We start from the raw sequence: 21,676 nt of genomic DNA, 5'->3' as shown, positions 1-21,676 counted from the left end.
GTCTTTGTTACTCCCTTCTGCTGTCATCCTCCCTCTGTCTGTTCTTTTCCACTCTCTCCCCTTCTCCCTCCCTTTCCTTTCTCTTTTTGGGGCCTGATGTAATACGCTAACCATGGGCAGCCAGGCCAGTTGCTTGTCAGGGAGCAGGTGTCCCACCCCTGAGTGATGTTTTTGTTAATAACATTTTTGCCCTGACTCAGAAGCCGGCGTTTTAGAGATTGGTTGTTGGGGTTTTTTTTAAGGACAGGAGCTGAGGAGGCTGCGCTTTTGGGAACAGTTGCTGGGTTTGTACTAAAAGGACTGCAACAGTTGTTCTGCTGAGCAAGAAACGTTGGAACAACTGCAGATTCTCCCTCTCTCTCTCTCTCTCTCCATATCTATCCAAAGGGCATTTGGAGGTGACACCCAATGCACCGTCCCCCTTGCAGCCAGCTCTAATTGGAGCCGACAGGCTGCTGCTGGCTCTTGGCTTTAGGAATGGGGCACTTCTGCCACCGGAGTTGGCCCTACCCGGCAGCCCTCTGTATTAGAAAAAAACTTTCCTCATCTGCCTCGGCTGCCTTCTCCTGATGTGGTTATGGACACAAAATGAACAAAATGCCGGGGTGACCAGAGCATTCAAACACAGAGCTCTCCTCCATATCAGCAGGTCACCTGGTCTCCAGGGCTCGGTAGTAATGGCCTGGCTACACGATCTGAACAGAAGAAAGTGGTCTCCAGGTACAGAAAGATAGAAGGGTTCAGTGGCGGTCATCTGCTCCCCTGTGCATGACCTGCCTGGCTCACTGTATCTTATAAGGCTGTGATCTCCTTCGTGGAGAGTCCAGGGGGCAATGCGTGATGCTTTCCACTCGGCAGGATGGAAGTTGTGTGGGCTGGCCCATCAGAGCCTGTCTTCTCTGCCGAATCAGCCTGGCTATCGGCACCAGGGTCTGAACCTTCCCCATCTGGCTGGCCCCAGTGCCGGTCACACTGCAAAAGCCATCGCGAAGTGCCGCTTGGGGACTTGAGGCATCTCCAGAGGCTCTTTGAGCTGTGCGGCGAGTCCTCATCTGGCTGTGGGAGTCTCTGCCTCTCCCCAGGTCCCTGGGGAGGATCTGTGGGGAGCTCCTGGAGAATTACCATGCACACGCTGTCTGTGCTGTGCGTCGGTGGCTTACCGGCCCATCGCTGTAGCTGGCACATCTGTGCTGAGAGCATCGAGGGCAGGCGAGAGGCTCTTGTGGGTGGACAGCGAGGACAGAGGCTGGGGCAGCTCCCATGTGCAGGAGGTCACTGGGGCCCCAGTGTAAAGGACTCAGCAGGTATTTGAAATGAGTCTAAACTAAACTGCAGCTTCAGTCCCAGTATTTTCTTTTCCTTGACTCTGCAGTCGCTCTAAAAATCAAAATACTTCCCCCTAAAGACCCCGCCTCTCCCTCCCTGTCCGCCCAGGTCTTATTGATCCAGCACCACAGACGGTGGCTGCAGCTTGAGTTGCCAAGTAGGGCAGATCAATAGAGACTTGGTATGGGATTTTTGGCAGCTGGGACATCCATTCGTCCCTCCTCCCCTCCCACCATCCCTCCAGGAAACGGCCAGCATCGCAGTGGAAGCAGGTGGAGCAAAGCCCTGTCCTTACGCTTTCCTCTCACCTTGTCCTTCCCTGTCCTCCATGCTGCAGCCGCCAGGACTGGAGGCCTCTGCGGGAGCGCGTGGCACGTGCGGAGCCGGAGTGGTCCCCTCCCCTGCGCTGGCTCCACCGGCCCCTCTCTGCCGCTTACCCTTTGCAATGGCCGAGTTCACCCTTTTGTATACTGAGGCAATCCTGTGGGTCATTCCAGCATCCCCGAGAGCAGGATTTGGCCTCGATTATTTGCACAGTCTTTTTATTTAACAAGGGCTTCTTCCCTGCCTGGATCCAAAGTAACTCCCCTCTGCCCTTCTTCCCTGCTGTGGCCATCAGTGCTGCTGTCGTCTTTCTGCAGATGGGGAAAGCAAGGCACGGTGACGTGAAGTGACTTCTTGAAGGCCAGAGAGGGAGTCAGTGCCGGAGTCGGGGTTAGGGGCCACGTTTCTGGCTGTCCTTCACCAGCGCTCAGCCCGTTGGCTGTGGGCCTGGGACAGTGCTTCTTCCCTACTCATGAGGCTTCCTAGGGTGCCCCGTGTGTGTGTGGGTCCAAAACCTGTGGGCTAGTCTCCAGCATGAACTGGGGGAACTGGAGGCAGAGGAGAGCAGTGGGAAGGAGAAGGGTGCTGTGCAGGCAGCTTTCCCTGCTCCTTCATGTCTGGAGAGAGTGGTTAGCTCTGCTGTAAGATGTCCTTAACCCTTGCCAACCCTCCTGGCTGCCGAATCTCTGACAGGTGCCGAGCGCCGCGCACAGTGAAGTTAATGAAATGAGTATTTCGGGGGGGGGGGGAGGGAGGCTCCGTATTGCACCCTGGGGCCCTGGGTTTATTAATGGTGACCTGCCATTAAAGACTAAAGTGCTAACCTGGTCATATTTAGCAGCTTTCAATGGTATCCCAGTGGCCTCTGCCTGCAATATCAACTCCTGCCTTCCCCCCGCAGCCCCAGGCCGGCAGGAGCTGACTCCAGAGTTTCTCTGCTACGATGAGTCTGGTGGGCAGCACTAAGAAGTCTCTGCGCTGCTGCTGCCAGACAGATTTCCACCCCCTCCTGCTGCTCGGAGCAGCTTCCCCCTCTTACTGCCAGGTCTTGCCAGGGAGCACTTGGAAAAGAGAACCAAATCCTGGCATCTTCATGATCTCCTTTACTCAGACAGAGCCTGGGGGTCACTAGGAGAGGGAGACGTGCCAGTACGAAGCTTGCAGGATTTGGCCATGGAGGAGAGGCAAACGCAGGCTCTGCAAAGTGCTTCCACAGAGCTCTCCGAGAAAGTGCTGGTAAATTATCCCTCTGAGGTGGCAGGCTGGGAAACGAGGCAGCAGCTCTGCCAGACCTGATTAAAACAGGACTTGAGGCTAACAGCTTCAGGTCAGAGCAGGAGGGCTACTCTCACTGCTACTGGCCCTCTTGCTTCGGTCCAAGAGGGACTTGGAAAACCCAAGCGTGGGGGGATGTCCCCCAGGGGACAACAGCGGTTGGATATTGCAGTGACAGGCACTTTAGAAAGATGCTGGGGGCTGCTGCTGCTGCTGGTCTAGGCAGCGATCAGTGTTAGCAGAAGAAAAAAAAGCCCCAGAGTCTCCTTGAAGCTAATTCTGCTCTTGATGCCTCCCCAGAAGCAAGATCCTGCTGTGCTCTGTGTGCCAACTGAGATTATTGCCGTCCCTGATCACTTCTTCCTGGATTAAAAACTCAGCACAGAGTATTTTGCCATGTGTTATTCTAGGATACCCGCTAGAAGCTCCACGTGGTGCAGACCCTGGCAGAGGGATGGGGGAATCACGGGGCATCTCCAACTTGGGCTGCTCCTGCTGCTCAAGATGGGAGGTGGGGATGCGCCTGCCCCCTCGCGCCTCTGTTTTGCCCGGGGTGAAGGCGTGAAGAGCGAGGCCGTAAGGGATTTTCCTCTCTCCAGCAAGCCCTGTAAGCCACAGATCCCTTGTCCTCACAACCCTGCCCTTCATGTGGGCACGTTTGTCAGTGTGGGCTTCAGGCCATTCCCCAGCAGAGCCAGCGAGGGCAGGGGCCTTGTTCCAGCGGAGAGCTCCAGCCCTCACAGCCTCCCAACAGGACGAGTGCTGGTTTGGCAGCCAGGCTGGGGGCAATCCTCACTCTCTCGTTTGGCTCTGTGCCCCAGCTGATCCGGAGCCAGGTTTTGCTGTAATCCCTACATCCTGTTGCAGGTCCTTAATCAGCTGGAGCCAGCCTGGAAAAAAAACAAAAACCCAAACCCCAAACTGTTGTGGTTAAAGCTCCCCACTCCCCGGTGGTGGGGAGAAGTGTACAGCAGCCTTCTCGGGGAACCAGGTGGGAGGCTGGAAGGGCTGGGAGAGATTGCAGCTCCCTTGTTAAGGGAGGAAGCAGAGAAAAGGGTACGTGTGTGTTTCTGCTGGGGGTCTCAGCAGGACCCACTCGTTGCTGTTCCCCCGCAGAGGGGATGAGTCTGGCTTTGAGGCATTGATTCCTCCTGTTCTCCCACCGCCAGCAGAGCTAGGGATGCTGCCCCTTCAGCCCTCACTGGGCAGGCTTGAAAACTCTCTGGGTTGTTGTTGAGTTGTTTTTTTTCCCGTTTAATGCATAGAATAACACTGATGGGTCTGAACAGCTCCAGCCAGGCGACGAGGGGAAAGAATAACAAGCTCCTGAATGTCAGGCGAAATTATGGGCCATTGCTATTTAGGGTGAGTCTGGTGGATTTAGGGCCTCTCTGTTCTATTGTCCCAGCTGCTCTGAGCATTGGAGCAGGCGAGACACAAGTCGGGAATTTTATTGCAGAGCATGTGCAGGGGAAGGCTGGTTCTGAGCGTTTCCGGAGTTGAACAGCAGGGTGGGGGATAGGGGACGGTTTCTGTTGGAAAGCTGGTGAGATGTGATACTGGGAGGAGGTAGGAGGCTGGAAGTCCTGGAGAAGTGGTCATCCAGCAGAGAAAAGAGCCCCTTTGCTTCCTGCTCTTTGTCAGGATTCAGCTCCAGATGTTCATCAAACTCCCCAAGTCCATGTAGCGTTGGTCTCCATCCGTCAGACCTTAGCTCGTTGTCCGGCTGCCGCTCTCTGCAGGAGCTTCCCTTGGCAGACCCTGCTGGTCTCCCTTCCGCATCTCGCGAGCACACGGCTGCTCAGCGCCTCGTCTTCTCACCCATCTCTTGAGAAGCATTCATGGAGGTAGTCTGTATGAAAGACACTGCATAAACGTGTGTGTTGAATGGGGATTAGGAGTTTTGGTGCCTTCTCTTGGATTGCTTTTGGTTGGCGCTGGTGATGTAACCAGGGCTGGCACGGTGCTCGCACGGCCTGCCAGGTATTAGGGGGAAGGGCCCAGATGAACAGCAGAAGAGACCACAGAAAGGATGAAGAAAGTGTTATGCAGCATGATAGAAGTGGGTCGTCCATGGGAAAGTGAAGTCTGCGTGAGTCCTGAACAGGGTGTATCCTAAGCTTCCAGGTTTTGGCAAATACATTATGTCCCATGCCAGGATGGGGAGGAGTTGCAGAGAGTAAGAAAGCCGTTCTTGCCTGGCTGTCTTCACAGGCGTGAGGCTCGGCAGGGTGAATTCTTTGCTTCTTTGGGGCTCTTTTTATTTGACCGGATTAAAAAGCCTATTTGAGTTTCTTAAACCATTTAATCTAAAATCCCCAGGTAGATGCGCCATTGGATTCAGTTTTAAGCTTATAAACAAAATAGGTCTGTGTTTGTCTCTTCTTCATTTTGTTCTAAAGAAGCAAGGGTTTGACCTGTCCTCCCTGGAGTCAGGGGGTAGCTGGCCTTCTTGTGCTTATGAATCCCCTTGAGCTTTCCAAAGGGTGGGAAGGTGCGGAGACCGGGGTGCTGGTGTGACCTTGCTGCAGCCCCAGGTTGGGCGTGCGTGTGGCCTGGGCAGGTGGTGGGAGGAGGGAGCAGGGGCCAAGCTCCACTGGCCAGGTTAAATGACTGAATCGGTTCCCAGGGCTCAGTACCTACATGGAGTGCTGAGCATACGTAAAACCCCATTAAGACCATTGCTCTGCACATAGTGTGGGGAGATGGAAAAGGAGGAGACCATAGAAAATTGGAGAAAATGGGAGGAAACCATGTTGCAGTGTGATCCACTGGAGCGGTCTGGGTAATTCTTTCCAGTTCCCACAGTCCTCTGAGAGGAGTTAGTTTTCCTCCTCCGCTCCCAGCGTGCCCAGCTCCTTCCAGGGTTTCCTCCTGCACCCGTCCTCTCCACCCGCTTGGGGTTCTTGTCTCCTTTCCAGCTCTGTATGGCTTTATTGCTGCCACTCCCTGCACTTCTGAGGAGGTTTCATGGACATGAGACCAGTTGGGACTGCTCTCAGATCAGCCCAAAATGGGACAGTTCATGATTTGTGTTTGCAGGAGGGAGGTGCTAATGATGCCTACAGGAGCTACAGGAATGTCGCAGCTCCGTGGTCCACAGTGTCATGTTTCTGACAGCGGCTAGTGCCAGATGCTCTGAAGGAAGGTACCAAACCCCACAACAGGCAGATGTAAAATGATCTGCCCCTGTGTCCCCTCGATGTCCTTTCCATGTGTCCGGCAGAGACCAGCTCGAGTTAGTGATGCCTGCACGCCTGTGTGGGATGACGGTGGCAGCGCTGGGTCCAGCCCTCGCGGGAGAGGTGTCCCTTCCAGATCCTGTCCCCAGTGCTAGCAAGCCACAGCAGAAAGCTGAGCAGAAAGGAGGCTGTCTGCCATCCCAGCTCCTTCGGGCAGCCGCGGAAATGCTCATTCCAGCGCGGCCAGAGGAAGGCCATGAGGGCAGGCTGTCCTTCTTGCCTCTTGCAGTCTGCCGTGAGCAGAGAGGCCTCCCATGTCCAGGGCTCTCAAGGAGATGCTTTATGAAAGAGGATGGTGGGAACACGACTGTAGCCTTCTCCTCCCCCTTCTCCCAAGGAACTGGAGACAGACAGAGGGACAGGCATCTGTCCGATGGCAGCTTGAATAGGAGGGAGCCCTCTTGGCTTTGCCGAGGGAGCCTCTTTCTATATGGAAATGAAGAATTTAGGCTAATGGAGCTCAACCATCTCTAATTTTGCGATGGCAGGAGGATTTTGATTGAAAGTAATTAAGCAAGCTAGCTGTAAAATTAATTAAAGCAAAAGGGGGGGATTTTTTTATTGGATTGGATAGCGATATAGCGGCTGTCAAATGGGGGACGGATGGGGGTGACCTGAATTCTCTGCCCTCCCTCCTCCCACTCGGGACGTTTATGTCACTTTAATCTCCTTACAGCGGCTGGTGTGCATTTGTTTGAAATAATCAAGGAAATATGGTCAGAAATTGTCAGCTTTCAGATCTAATTTACCTGACAGCCCTGCGCGGACCAGTAAGCCTCTGTGTGTGTGTGTGAGAGCGTGTGTGTGAGTGTGGTGTATGCGACTGTGTGGTCATGGAGGACTCCTTGTCTCCCTTCTCTCCCCTTTTTCTTCATTCTGTCTTCTCTTGATTCCTAGCAAAAATACTTCTGACACATCTGGGACCACCCAGCACCTTGCAGGAAAAAGAAATAAGTTTGAGAATTTTCCTGTGGTCCCTTCTCCACCCCCACCTTTCCATCACTGCCTCCTCCCAGCCTGCTGCCTCATCCTTGCACCATAACCAGCTTTAGGGTTTAGGCAATATAGGATTAGGGGAGGTGGCTGTAATTCTTTATTCCAGATGGCTGGCAACTGCTAAACCCACTGTCACAAGTACCGAGTTATAAAAATACTTAAATTAGGCCCTTTGTTTCAGCCCATGTCCCTGCCAAGCAGCTCTCCTGGTGTCCTGTGGGCAGCTCAGCTTGCACAGCACAGGTAGGGGTCTCTGAGTCAAGACTATAATGATGCTGGGGAGAGGCTTCTCTGGACTTGCACCTATCTGGATTCCCTTGCTCAGCTCCATCTGCTTCTTTTTGCCTTTAGCACTTAAAGAGAGATCCTGCAGTAAGAAGAGCTAGGCATGACTTGGTGTACGTGTGTGCTCACTTAGCAGGTGAAGGTCCTGATCCAGGGACATACAAAGGCTGCAGCTCTCATACATCTTACTGGGGGGTGCACACTCTTGACAGAGATCCAGGTTCCCCCCTCTGGACCTAATCCTGCAAGTACCCAGTGACCTGAGCTCAATGTACTGGAAACTGGGGAGGGAGGGCAACTGCTGTAGGGTCAGCCTTTCCTCAGAGCTGCCCTGGTGCCTCACATCTGTCTTGCTAGGTTGGCTCTTAGGGTTATTATTTATTATTTATTATTGTTCATTAAGTGCTGACAGAGTTGGGGCTTTTGTTTGTTTTGTTTGGGTCTCCATTTAGAGGCCTTTGCTGAGGCAGTCTTCAGTGCCAAGACCTCAGGCGCTTTTACAATTACAGCCCGTGATCCTATTGTATTGTTTATGTAATGACTCTCAATCCCAAGGGATTCTGCAGCCTTTCTTAGACCTGAGCACCCAGCACCTGGCAGAGAGAGTGCAGGGCAAGCGCTGGCCACTGGTGCCAAGGAAAATCTCTGGGCTTTACATGCTAGGGGATCATTAATGCATAGACGGATCAGGCTGGACCTTGCTGCGAGGATCCACATGCAGGGAGGTTGATTAAGCTGCTTCAGAAGGAGCAGATGATTCATCCCTGCCACGGTCTGTGTGATTGCAGAGCATCTTGGTGGCTCAGACCTGATGCTCTGGCTGTTGGGTGTCTGCAGCCCACCAGTCTGTCTCCGAGACAGTGAGCTGAGTGACTGGTCTTTGTGGGCCAGCTTATGTGACCAGTCCCCTGAGTGTCCCAGAGCACCCTGAGCCATCTCAGCAGTGGGATTGAAACTTTTACCCTGTTAAATAGATGTGTGGAGAGCACCTCACCAGCTCTGTAACCTGCTGGACATGGGTAGCACATGGTCTAGTCCATGACCAGCCGCGTGCAGCTGTGCTGAGGTGGGTGATGAGCTCATCACCATGATACCCGGGTTTATTTCCAGCTTTGCAACTGATTCGCTTTGTATCTGTAGCCATGCGAATGCATAGCTTTGTGCCAGTGCTTCCTCATCAGTATAATGGGTATAATTAGGCTTCCCTGATAGAAGATAGTGCCGAACGCTTAGTGTGCTGGAAGATTTTTTTCTTTTGTTTAAAAGTCCTTTCCAAAAAAAGAAGGTGAGACCTGACTTTAGAGTGCTGGTTCCCATATTGTATTTCAAATATATGTGGATTAAAATCTCTGACAATATCAAACGCTTTCCTTGTGGGATAGGTCTGCTGTGAAGCGTTGGCTTCCCATAAACCTAGCAGAAGCCGAGTTAGGTGAAGACTAAGTGCTTCTAAGTGCTCAGTCTCCTCTGTATTCAGCAAAATACAGGGACTGCAGGATGTGGCACTACTGATCTTCTGTGTTAATTACAACTATAACAGAATGTAATATCAAGAATAGTCTAAATAATTTCATGGCCTGTTAACCAAAAGAGAGCTTGAGTTCTGGGATGTGGACCAGGCTACCACTGATAATGGTATCTAAAGTCAGTGGTGTCTAGAAGAAGGGTCATACTGTGCTGGCTGCTCCTATTTCCTTCTGTAGATTGCAAGACCAGGTGATTAAGAGTGCATTAGATAATTTTCTAACATTCCCTACAGGCAGTTACTGGCATTGCTGTAGAGGCATCCTGAACGACGTGTTGGAAAAGGAAGTGCACAGGACAGTCTTTCTGCATTGTGAAAATGTTTGAGACCCCCATGCAAAGCTGTGCTCTGTTCTGACTCCAAGTCTCCTCAGACATGGCCGAGGAAAATGCATGTGAGTGCTGACCTGGGGGCACCTTCTTTTGTTCTATTTGCACCTACTTGTACCTGTTCAACACATCTCCCCTCTCAAGCACTGCCACTCTCGCTGCAATTGAGTCTGCAGACCCTGACTCCAGCACAGCCAGGAGCTGGAAAACATCCTGTAGCTGGGTGAATGGGATGAAAAGTTCAGATTTGAGTGCCGTGTCTTTTTCTCTCAGTTTGATGTGAGTGGCAGTGGAAAGGCATAAGCTCAGTTCTCCTGTCACTGATGTGGTGTCAACTGGGAAAATCATTCTTCTGAGCTTAGCAGAGTGACATTAGCATAAGAGCAGTCAGAGAGGGATCGAGCCTAGCAGGTCTGGAAGAGGAGAGCTGAGGCACTGGGCTGAGAGTGTCTGCGATATTTGACATGTTGATTTTGCTTGCTTGTGCTCAGGACTAGGTAGAGATGTGCTGCTCATCCTCAGTCTGTGGGGCAGGAGAGTCTTTCAGAAAGCAGACCGGTAGCTCAGCTCACATCAGTTCAGAGAAACCTTGGGAATGTGCGAGGAGATCTCCAGGAGTGAGACGTGGCAGAGACACCTGTATCTGCCTTTCCTGGGGAGGCAGTTCAGGCTGTGGTGCTGCTGACTCACACAGCATCTTGCTCCAGCACTGAATTCTGCCTGCTGTTCTTGTACATCCAGCTGGCTTGGGGCAGCAAATGGAAGAAAAAGCCAGAGCCAGTGGCTCAGCTGATTAGGGGGTTTCAGGCAGAGCTTGCCTTGCCTGACTTGCAGTGGATTTGGGGGCTTTCTGTAGAAACCGAGGGCAAGGGCAAGTCTGAACAAGCCAGTTACTCTTAATTTCCCATGGAGGCGGAAGAGCTACAGAGAACATAAAAATGTTGCAATAGAAGGTTTGGGGATAAGAGGGCATAGTGTTGCTGGCCAAACAAGACTGTGTTTGATGATAGATCTGTCATGCCACTTACCTCCCTGGCAGTGGGATCCAGGGACCTCATGAGGATTCAGGACAGGCTTTTGTGAAGACATCCTGAGCAGTGAAGCAGGGTGCTGAGTGGGGCGCAGGGCAGCGAGGGAGGCATGGAAAGCCGTGTGTCACACTTGCAGCTCATCTGCTGGAGCCCGGTTAAAACACAGGTGTTAAGGGAAAAGGACATCAGTATGTCTCCCACTCACCCTCTCCCTTCCCCCTTACTTCCATCTCATCCTCCCTGGAGCACCATGCAAGTTTATCAGTTTACACCAGAATGCAGTAAAATCACTGAGGTTGCCAAGGTCTTGTTTTCATTAATTCTGAACCCTGATATGCCAGCCCCCCGCTCTGGCACTCATTTGCAGGGCTGTCGCTGCTAGTGCAGGCTCGCCTCACAGCTTACTAAACCAGCACCTTTGAAACCTAGGCTGAATTCACAGAATTGTAGCATCGGTAAGGTTGGGAAAGACCTTTAAGATCATCAAGTCCAACTATTAACCTAGCACTGGCAAGTCCACCACTAAACCACGTCCCTAAACACCGTATCTACACATCTTTTAAATACCTCCGGGGATGGTGACTCCACCACTTCCCTGGGCAGCCTGTTCCAATGCTTGAAAACCCTTTTGGTGAAGAAATTTTTCCTAATACCCAATCTAAACCTCTCCTGGTGCAACTTGAGGCCATTTCCTCTTGTCGTATCGCTTGTTGCTTGGGAGAAGAGACTGATCCCCACCTCGCTACAGCCTCCTTTCAGGTAGTTGTAGAGAGCGATAAGGTCTCCCCTCAGCCTCCTCTTCTCCAGGCTAAACAACCCCAGTTCCCTCAGCCGCTCCTCATAAGACTTGTTCTCTAGACCCTTCACCAGCTTCGTTGCCCTTCTCTGGACACGCTCCAGCACCTCAATGGCTTTCTCGTAGCGAGGGGCCCAAAACCGAACACACTATTCAAGGTGCGGCCTCACCAGTGCTGAGTACAGGGGGACAATCACTTCCCTAGTCGTGCTGGCCACACGTTTTCTGATACAAGCCAGGATGCTATTGGCTTTCTTGGCCACCTGGGCACACTGCTGGCTCAGACTTCAGATTTGTAACAGCTGATTCCCCCATGTCCCATGCTCTTCCAGTGCCTAGAAAACAGCTTATTAAAAATCACCATTGGTAATTGCCTGGGAAGTCACATTTTTAACACTTTCCTTTGGTTCTTGGGAGTTGAGCTCTCTCCTTTCCCAGACTATGGAGTAAATCATGACTATCCCTGCTATTTACTCTAGACTACAGAGGACTTGAAAATGTTCCTGTAGGGCCTGTCTGCCCTCAGGAAAGCCAGTGGATCCCAGTCACAGTTGTCTTTTGGTGGAAGGAGTTCTGCATGAGGCTGAGGATTATCGATTCAAAGGCAGTGATTCCCCATCCCGGGGCAGGAGCTGCCAGCAGGGAGCCAGCAGCTGCAGTGTCTGCAGGGACCCTTGACCCACCGCTGCTCTGCGCTTTCACTGTCCCCAAATCCCTTTCCTCCGCAGTGTCTGGAGGTGGCTTCTCCTCCCGGCCTTGGTGGAACAGCAGATGGAGAGAGCAAAGGCTGGGAAATGGGTTGCTCAGCGAGCGTGCCTGGGCGTTCCCGCAGGGACTTGGTGGTGTTGGTTGGTGGGAGGGCAGGAGTAGCAGAGTAGCCAGGATCCCTCGTCAGCGTTTGTGTCTTTTTTCATGTTGGTGGATATTTGCCAGTAAGTGATAGTGTTGAGCTGGATACCACTGAGCTGCTGGAAGTAGAATGAGACCTGTTGACTTTGAGAAGCTTGAAATGTGTCTTTGCCCTGCAGTGCCAATATAGCAGCTGCAGAAACAAGCTCATTAGTTCACCATTGAGAAAGCACAAGACAGAGTCCCCCTTACTAGCGAGGGAACTGAAGAGGAGGAATCAACTTCATGGACTGCTCTAAAGCTAAGCCTGTGGCATTTGGAGTACATTGTCATTGCAGAATGAATTTGCAGGACCGGTGCATGACTGTGAGCTGGCAGGTTAGCCTCCCCGAGGTGTGAGCAGGCACGCTGGGTCCGAGTGTCCTCACCTGGGTGACTTGTACTGGTGCAATACTGGGACTTCTCGGGGCATCTCCTGTGGCTGTTCGCAGAGCTGCCACAGGCTCCGTCAGCAGCAGAGTCTGGGAGAATTTTCCTCCTCCTGCACCCAAGCAAAGGAGGGAAGGGAGGCTGTAGGCAGACTGGGAGCAGCTGGTTCTACAGTCTCCACGTGCATCCTCGCAGCAGTGGGGCAGCTCCCCAGCCTGGGTGAGAGCCACGCTCCTACCTGGCTGGGCTGGCCGGCTTGGGGCGCAGAGTACCAGACTTGGGGGAGGGCTTTGTGGGAGAGGGCTCAAGGCAGCACTCCCTGAGTTCACTCTGCACAGGAGATCCACCCTTACGGAGCTGTCTTTTTATTTGCAAACTGAGCAGTTGTATTGGAAGAGATTTAGCAAACATGGGACTGCACAATGCTATGTGTACTGAGTCACACATCAGGGCTAGAGCCAACTAGCACTGTGAGCTACTGAGGCAAACATTTGAGAATAGTTACAATAGGCACCAAAAATATCTTCAAATGAGATCTTTCTGCATTGCTGCATGTTGGGTAACAGGGAGGGCTGACAACCTAAGCTTAAATTCTACCCACATGCTCTGGAGCTCATCCTGGGCAAGGCAGGCAACTGGGATGGGAACAAAACAGAGGAAAAGCAGTTTTGCTCCTATAAAGGGAACCCTGATTAGCCCATTTCACATAGGTTGAAAAAGTTCTGCTCTGGTGGGGGAGATGGGGTTGTGGTCCTGCATAGCGAATTAGGCTCTACTGTTTGGCCCTGTGGTCCTGGCTCTGACTGCATTTCAGGAGGGAATGACTCCAGAATTACTAATACCCTGTTGGATCTGCAGCTCAGAGCTCCCCACACCTGCACAGGGCCAGGGCAGGATTGGTCCCTACAAGATGCCTTCTCCTGTTTGGTTTTAAAGCTCCCAAGCAAGGGGGCTGCTCTTCAGGTCTCTTGTAGAAGCTCTCCCTGTTGCAAGATTTTCTCAGGGGTTTGCTCTGTTGTTGCTGTTTCCTCTCCGCCAGTCTCCTTTAAAGTAAAGGAGCTACTTCCCCAAAGCCCAGGTCTGGTTTTAGAGACAAAATTCCCCAAACTCAGATCTTGGGGGCTTGTCCAGGCCATCTCAATAGAATGGAACAGGCACCAGAGGCTCTTGGTGCTGTCTGGCATGTACTCGCGCAGACTGAGTGCGGGGCTGGTAGCGAGCACTGAATCCGACTCGGTGTCCTGCCAAGTGACCCTTCAGCATCTTTTCCCCAGTTGCACCGCACCATTCCCTCGCATCCTGCTGTCTGCTGTTCTCCGCACCCTCGTGCTGGGGCTGGGATCGCACCTTGGCCTCGCCGCGGCCCCTTCCTGGCTTCGAGCACACGATCTCTCCCACTGGTTTTGCAGCCGTTTTTTCTGCCAGCGCAGGGCACTGAAAAGTGCTGGCACTGCCAAAAACCCTGTGTGCACTACGACTCCCCAAACATCCCTTTATTTTTATTGTTCTGTTAATTACTGTTTAAACTTTAATAAGTCACTTCGTCAGGAGGGGGGACCTGCAGTGAGGTTTCTGTGCAAACACTGGGCCCGGCAGTGACTCTAGTGTAACATAACCCTTTATACAATGTGGGAATGTTTAGACTGTAACAGAAACTTGTTATTTTAATGACAGTTAAAGGGGGAAAAAAAAGAAAGAAGCGAATGAAAAAGGGAAGCAAGTTTGTTGGGGAAATGGCTCATCTCAATCTCTCTGTCTGGCCTCTCTTCTCTTGGCTTTAATGATAGCTGGATAAGGAGGCTTTATGGCTTCTGTTGAAGCAAGTCTTGTTCCCAGAGATGCCCTATACAAGGCAGTATGTGGTCCCCTCTGTTCTGCGGGGTAAGGCTAACAGTGGAGAGATGCTGATGGAAGCAACATGGCTTGATTTTGCTCAGAGGCAGCAGCAGATGCGTAAAGCCAATTTGAGCTCAGTCTAATTATTCTGACCCACACAAGAGACTTTCCCCATCTATTCAGAGCTTCTTCCACTGTTCAGGTTTTTTAAGTAGCTGTGCTGAAACAGATGCTGGCATGCCATAGGTAAGAGGGTCCAACATCTCGTGGAAAAATGGACCTTGAAGCTAGAAAATGCTGCCTTATTTTGACTGGTCACCACTCAAAAGGAGGAACCATTATGGACACCTGACAGAGGGAAAGGGGGAGAGAGAGAAAACCTGGCTCATAGTCTTGGCAGTGGGAGGACAGAGGGTTCACAGGCGTCCTCGATTTTGGATTGTGACTGTTGACATCTGTATCGCTTCGAGGTAGCGGAGGGGGCCTGTGCAGTGGCTGATGTCCCTGCATAAAAGCACTGAAGTCACCTCCAGGTTTGGCTTGGTTATATTTAGCACTCACTATAGACAAGACCATATAGAGTGATATATATGATCTGAAAACCTTCAACTCCTGCTGACCTCTCTGCTGCTACAGTGAAATCCCCAAAATCTGTACAGCTGGGTGAGGAGTGATGCAAGACCCGAAGAAGGGAGAGCTCCCACCTTCTCCCTGACAGGTTTCATGTTTCCCCCTCCTCTGGGTCACTGGTCCCGGGGGTGCTGGTCCCTGGGCAGCACAGCTTTCTCTGCCAGCTGTGGGTGGTAGCCCCACAGGGACTGAGGGAAGAGAGGTGCGAGGAGGGTATGGGGGTGCGGACAAGAGGTTTGGCAGACGTTGGGAAGGAGGAAGCTGGGATGGTGTTGGGAACTTGAGGAAAGAAGAGGGGAGAGGAGGAGCATACTAAGGCTGAGGCTGGCAAATCGGAGGGGAAGGGGGACACAAAGGGCAAAACTTTGGAGGGGAGGGGAGGTTAGGAGGATGAGGGGTGTAAGGAGCACTTTGCTGGAAGCAGAGCCTTTCATAGCATCAAGAACCTTCCTCAGGCACCAGCTCGTTGCCGGGAGTCCTGTTCCTCTGTGCAGAGACCCTCTCTCCTCTTTGCTGAGTTTCTGACCGAAACAGGAGCCCTGGGGACTTGTAGTCTGTAAAGCTTTTTGGTGAGGGTGAATGTAGGATGGAGCGGGAGGGGATGAAATCATGGCCCTCCGGGGGACTGTGTTTTCCCAAGTGGGTGAGCATGCAGGGAGCAGGCCAAAACGGTTCACGCTTTCCTCGCCCGCTGCTGGGGTTGTGATTGTTATTGATTGGGTTTGCTGTTCTCGGCACTTTGTGTTTTTCCAGCTGAGCATTGGCTGTCCCTTGAATTTTTTTTTTTTTTTAACCTCTGCTTTAGTTCAGATACCCACAAACATTGCATATGGGGCAGGTGTGTGCACAGCTCTGTGCTGGCCAGCACTGTGCGGCTGGGGTGAGCCTGCACCAGGGCTGCGCGTGGTTGGGAGCATGCAGGGGTCTGTGTAAGGTAGCAGTAAGCCTGCTGTCAGTAGGATTAAATTCATAGGTCTGTGTTATCTCTGGAAGTGTGTCATACAAAAAGGTAAGGAAATCTACTCTTGTAGAAAAACCAGTGTCAGGGCTTCATGTTGAAGCAAATAATAGGAACATGCAGAGGGTCTTCCCACGCTTGGGCATGTATAATGTATATCTGGCTCAGGGTGCATAAGCTTCAACCCCAAAGACAGAGGGCCAAGGGAACTGCTAGCTGGAGAAATAGTTTTGTTTCATTTCCAACATGTGGTCGTGACTTTCAGACCCTGCTGAAGCCCCTCGTGTTGGCCCGCTCTCGCTCCAGCCGTGCGCTCACGTCCCTCCTCCGCAGAGCTGTGCCTGCCCGCGGGGCCAGTGGCAGGAGCCATCCCTTTAGGAATGGCATTTTCCAGGTTCCTGTGTGAGGCTGAACATGTCCCAGCTGCAAAAATAACTAGCCTATATACCCTGTGGAAACAGGAGCAGCAGCGACACATCTGTCTGGTCTGGGCAGAGCCAGCTTGTAACTAATGCCCCAAAGGGGCATCGAGCGGCTGCAAGCTAGTTGTCAGCGTGCGGAAACCCAAAATAGAGACCTTTGGGGAGGACTAGCCCGTCGGAGGGGCGAAGCTCTGCAGTGGGCAGAGCAACAGATACCTCTGGGCCTCTTGTAGGACCGGTGGGTTCCAGCAAGACATTAATATTGACTGGCTTCTCTGGACCAGCTGCGGGGCGTGCAGGCTGCTGGCAGGGCCGAGGCGAGGGGCCGAGGCTGGCACTGCTGGGCACCAGCGTCCCCGAGAACAGCCCCAGCCTCTTCCCCCCGGCCCCTGCTCCTGCCTCCCCCATGGCCGGTGGGGTCACTTTGGTTGGAGAGCGCAAGCTGAGCTCAAGGATAGAGCCCCCTGGACGGAGCCAAGGAGCCGCTGTATAAAAAACGCTGAGGTTTTCCTTTTCTGTACAGCGCGTTTCCCTAAATTGCCTTTGACTGTGTGCATCGCTAATGAAAGTTTATGCCCTTGTTAGAAGGACAGGCAGGTCCGTTCCAGTTAGGGCTGGGTCTATCCTTCTGCCAACTGCCCTCCCCAGCACACACGCACACACTCTCGCTCGCTTGCTCGCTCTCCCCGGTGAATAAGTGGAGGCTGTTATAAAAAAAAAAAAAAAAAAAAAAAAAAGAGGAGGGGAAAAAAATTTCCATATTTGTGTAAGTTGCTTTAAAAGCATTTTATCATGTCATAAAAAAAAGGAAAGTACTCTCGGAAATTGATCCTGCACACGAGCCCATTGGACAGAAGGACGTCGGGATGTTAATGGCTATTTTGCTCCAGGGTGGCTTATTAAAAAATTTATACATAAATGCTTAAAATTGCATAAATTATTTAAAAAAAAAACATAGTAAGCAATTTGCAATCCCGATCCACTTTTCCTTTTTCTTTCCCTCGTCATCCTTTTCTTCCCTTCTTTCTTACAAAAAAAAAAATTCCTTCCCCCTCTTCTCACCCTTGTCCCCTCCCTGTCTGAAAATGTGATGCGTCCAAAATTGTACATGTATGTGTGTAAAATAAATACGATTTTAAACGTGACCCGCCACTGGCCAGTGGAGCTAGCTGTGAGGGGGAAATAAAAAAAAAAAAAGAGGGGAGAAGAAAAAAGAAAAGAAAGAAAGAAGTTTGGATATGATGAGTGTTTCTCGCAGGCGTGGAATGTCACCCACATATCCTGGAGATTGTACTGGGGAGGTTTATGATGGTTTCCCATTGATTTGTTTCCCCGACGCAGCTGCCGACCTCTATTGAGGGACAAACATAATCAGCACTGACGCAAATTAGATGGTTATTCGTTTTGAAAATTGACAGAAAAACAATAAAAAAGATGAAATGCTCCCAAATCAATAGATATAATGAAATTCAAATAATCCGAGAGATGAGGTCTCCATGGCAACTGATAATGTGGAAAAGAAAACAATTTAATAAAGGACAGACACACTTTGAAAACAGATTGGGCAAAGGGAAGGCGGGGGGGCGAGGGAGCAAGGGGGGCCGTGGGTTGGGTGGTAGTGGGAGGGGGCAGCGGGAGGAGGTGGTGGTGGGGAGCCGGAGCCGGCTGCCTCTCCGGTTGGTTAGCGGTGCTGTAGTGAAGGATCACTGTCCATCCCAAGGACGCTTGCCATAATTAAGAGAGGCTTTCGGTCCAGAAAGTGCAGATTCAGGTTTTAATACACAAAATTATTTCAGGAGCACTGAATCGGAAAGTCGTTTGTTATGACCTTCCTGAGAGGCCTGGAGCAGGGCATGTTGGAGGCGCGGCGGCTGAGCCAGCTGAGTTATGGCATATTTGTGTTTTTATAGTGCGGAGGGGAGGGGGGAAGGGGGGAAGAAGGTTAAACAGTATTTACAGCTCAGTTGTTTTCAGAAAGGAAAGAGAAATAGAGTTCATGAAAAGATGCGAGTGGAAGAGAGAGAGAGAGAGAGGGAGAGGGAGAGATCCCCTGCCCGGCACACACACTCCGCTGGGACGCCAGCTCCAATGAGACACTCACCGATGCTCTTTTTGCCTTAAGGTGTGAGGTGCAGATGGGCTGGGGGTAAAGAGGGGCTCTTTGGTGGGATGGGGAGTGTGTCTGTCCCTGCTGCCGAGTCTGTCTGCAGGGTCCGGCTGGGAGCCCACTGTCTTCTCACTCCAAGCTGCAGAATAAACCGCTCCTGGCGTGCGGGCTTGTGCTGAAAGCGTGCGTGCGTGTGAGCGCGTGTGTGTGTGAGCGCACGCGGGGCGCTCTGCACTCGCACGGGTGGCTGCCTGCGTGCGTCTGCATGTGTGGCTGCTGGTGGGCTGTATGGATGTGGGTGCTCGCCGTGTGTGCGGGGCTGAGCAGAGCTCGGTGCGTGCGGGTGTGCGCCTCTGGGGAGGTGCGTACGCTGGGTATCTGTCTGTGTATTGCGGTGTGCGGATGTAATACTTGTACGGTCACAGGTACCTAGACGTTTGCATGCATTAGCATGTGTTCTGTGTGCGTACCGTTTCATGAGCACATGCATGGGTATGCGATTGCGTGTGCTTGTGTGCTGGGTCGTGTGTGCCTCTGCATGTGATAGTGCACCTGCACGGCCACGTTTTTGTACACGTGTGTGTTCCCACTGATGGGTGTTTGCAATTAGTGATAGCACTAGCGCATGGATGGGCTCACGAGGACAGGAGAGATAAGAAGATGAGCCCTAATGACCAGAAGAAAGAGCAGCAAAAGGCAAGACAGAGAATTAGTGTCGGTGTGAGCAGTGGGAAGTGTGGGGTGAGTGCCCCCACAGCCCAGCCGGTGGGGTTTCTCTCCCATGCCGCTCTGACAGGACTGCTGAGTTAACAAGCTCAGGGATGACCCACTGCTTTCACACCAGAGCTCAGCTCTGCTCTGCTCTGGCCAGCCCGTGAGCCTTTTCCACACAAACAGGACGGACGAGCGTTTCTCCTAACCATGCTGCACAGTTATTTGCAGGTGCCAGGCATCTCCGGGGATTAAAGAGCCCCTGAACTTGCAGTGCTGTGTGTGATGGGTGCCTGCTCTGTGGGTTCACAAAAGACTCCCAGCCCCACTTGGGGATTATAGAAGCCTCTAAGGGATCCGAGTGCCCCCTTTGCATGCCAAGCCCAGAGCATGTTACCTGATCACATACAGCTCAGGCAGCAGTCGGGGGCTGTGGGGAGGACGTAGCACAAGCTGGAAGGCTAAGATGCTCTAGTTTGCTCTCTGTCATGCAGCTCTTGCTAAGGTCTCACTTACCTCATGCAGGCTAACACACTGATTTACTCTGCAGGACCTCGAAAGACCACAATAATGAACTTTTTCTGGCCCTGTGTTTCTTAGTGATGCAACAAGCATTCAGGCTCCCAACTCCCATTTAGCTCCTGACTTCCCACTGCAATTAATTAGGAGTCTGCATTCTTTGTTGGGTCTGAGCTTAAGGGTGTTGAAAGGGATTGCAAATTGCTCTTAAACTGCCTACCAACTACCGACAGGGTTTGGAGGGACCCTTTTTTAGGAGGTGGCTCACTTAACCCCTGCCCTCGATTAGGGATGACCCTGAGCCCGGCCTGAAGCCAGCGAGCTGCTCTCCACTGACTTTGGTCATGGTGGGTTTGGGTTCTCTGTAAAGTAACTCATTAAAGACAGTCACCAAGAGGGACTGGTGAAACTTTGAGCAATTCTCTTCCGAATCTGCGTCCTTTAAGAGACCTGTTGTCTCTCCCAGGTCCTTTTTATTCCCCCAGTGTCAGGTACTTGCAGCTAAGTCTGGTTCCCTCTCTACCACCTCAGTGTTTCACTGCACCCCCTGCCCTGTCTCAGCGTTTACAAAGGGGTCCGTGCAACATTTCCAAGAGGCTCACGTCTTGGCTTGTTCTTCATTCCTTGGGAGCTGGCTCCTGCACCGGCTGGCTGGCCCTGCTCCGGAGGCTTTCCCAGCCCTCTTCGTTCTCCACCACCCCTTCCCTCCCTCTCTCTGCGTCCACCGTGTCCTCCTGGCACAGCACCAGGAGTGTGCATGCGTGTCTATGGAGAGGTGAAGTTAGGCACCGTGTTTGCATTTAGTTGCCCTGACAACATGTCTGGCTTCATAGGGAGTTTTCCAAGGGCCACAGCTAGCCTGCAGGGACCTGATGGTGATGAGCTATTACTCTTCACTCTCCCTTTTGCTTCTTTCGCCTCGGTTTTCTTCACAACCTGTGGGGAGATTGATGGCGGGATTGTGATGTAGATGTTAGCAGTTCTGCTTGATTTATGGAGTTACTTAGGCTGAGTGAGGCCACTTAGGCTCGTCTGAATAGTAAACCTTTTAACTGGACTAAAAAATTAATAATAAATAAATAAATAAGGCAAGGAGGAGAAACTGGATCAGAAAAGCCAATCCTCTTGGCTTTATGGTATCTGAAAGAAAGCCTCTGAAGACAGGAGGCTCCAAAGGAGCAGCCTCTCTTAGCCTGGGGAGCCGCGAGACCCTGCTCGCTGTGTTAGGCTGGAGCTCCGAGAGCAGGTTTTCATGGGACCAAGAGGAGGAAACTGTTGAAATGTCTCATCAAAGATCCTGCATTGACAGATGAACTAGAAAGTTGGCTACAGGACGCAAGGGACTTTTGAGCTTTTGGAGGATTTTCAAACTGTCCTGAATCAGTGCTTTTCCTCTGCTGTTACTTGAATTGCAGTAGCACCTAAAACTGCAAACAAGATACTGGGCCCACTAAGCTAGGCAAGAAATCTTTGCCCAGATGGCTGACCATCTGAAGAGACCCAGCAGGTCAAGGGCAGAAGGGGAGCCTGCATGCTGTTAATTGCTGGAAGAGAAGGAGCAGGTCAGTGGCAGAGCAGGGAGCAGAACCAGAGTTCCTGACTCCCGTTACTCGCTTTTTTCCCCTCTTCTTTCCACTCTGCTCCTTTTGTTAATTCTGGAAGTTCCCTGTGTTACTTGTATGCAGAAAGAGGGGCTTATTTCTTGTCCTTTGGAGGTTCAGGGTACGTGAGTGCAGAGCGGGGCGAAGGGAAGGACAGAGACAAGGAGCTTTGTCTCAGTGCTCGGGGGTGAGCAGCAGAGCCGTAGTGGCTCTCAGAGTAAGGAGGCTGGGGGTGGACAAGATCAAAGCACATTTAGGATCATTTTTGAGATCTGCTCAGGAAAAGGTTCAGGCGTGCGTTACTAAAGAGCTGTGAAGAAGGATTAGTCCTGTCCTTGCTCGCAGTTGAACCACTTTCCCCACCAGCTGTGCCAAATGCCTGTGAAGAGCTGGTCGAGCGGCAGCGGAGCAGGTCAGTGGCAGGTGAGAAGGCAGTGTCGCAGAGACCGGCGCAGTGCGAGGGACCGGGGCCAGTGTGGAGGCTG

The 21,676-nt window shown here is 52.0% G+C and overlaps 1 protein-coding gene across 17 annotated transcripts in view; it reads left to right on the top strand.

Annotated features, from left to right (window-relative positions):
* Window positions 1–21,676, top strand: part of CASZ1 (castor zinc finger 1) — a 212,556-nt gene that overhangs the window by 129,529 nt on the left and 61,351 nt on the right. The window contains exon 2 of one of the 17 annotated variants that reach the window (XM_030017667.2): window positions 9,208–9,367. The exons of the other annotated variants lie outside the window; for them this stretch is intronic. Within the exon in view, the coding sequence (XP_029873527.1) occupies window positions 9,349–9,367 (19 nt within the window). The 5' untranslated portion in view covers window positions 9,208–9,348. The remainder of the gene's footprint in view (window positions 1–9,207; window positions 9,368–21,676) is intronic. 17 annotated transcript variants of the gene reach the window in all.

The sequence above is a fragment of the Aquila chrysaetos genome, chromosome 6 (genome assembly GCF_900496995.4).
Source record: "Aquila chrysaetos chrysaetos chromosome 6, bAquChr1.4, whole genome shotgun sequence".
In the NCBI taxonomy this organism is placed as follows: domain Eukaryota; kingdom Metazoa; phylum Chordata; class Aves; order Accipitriformes; family Accipitridae; genus Aquila; species Aquila chrysaetos.
Note: the sequence above shows the minus strand (reverse complement) of the source record. Positions and strands in the feature narration are given on the sequence as shown.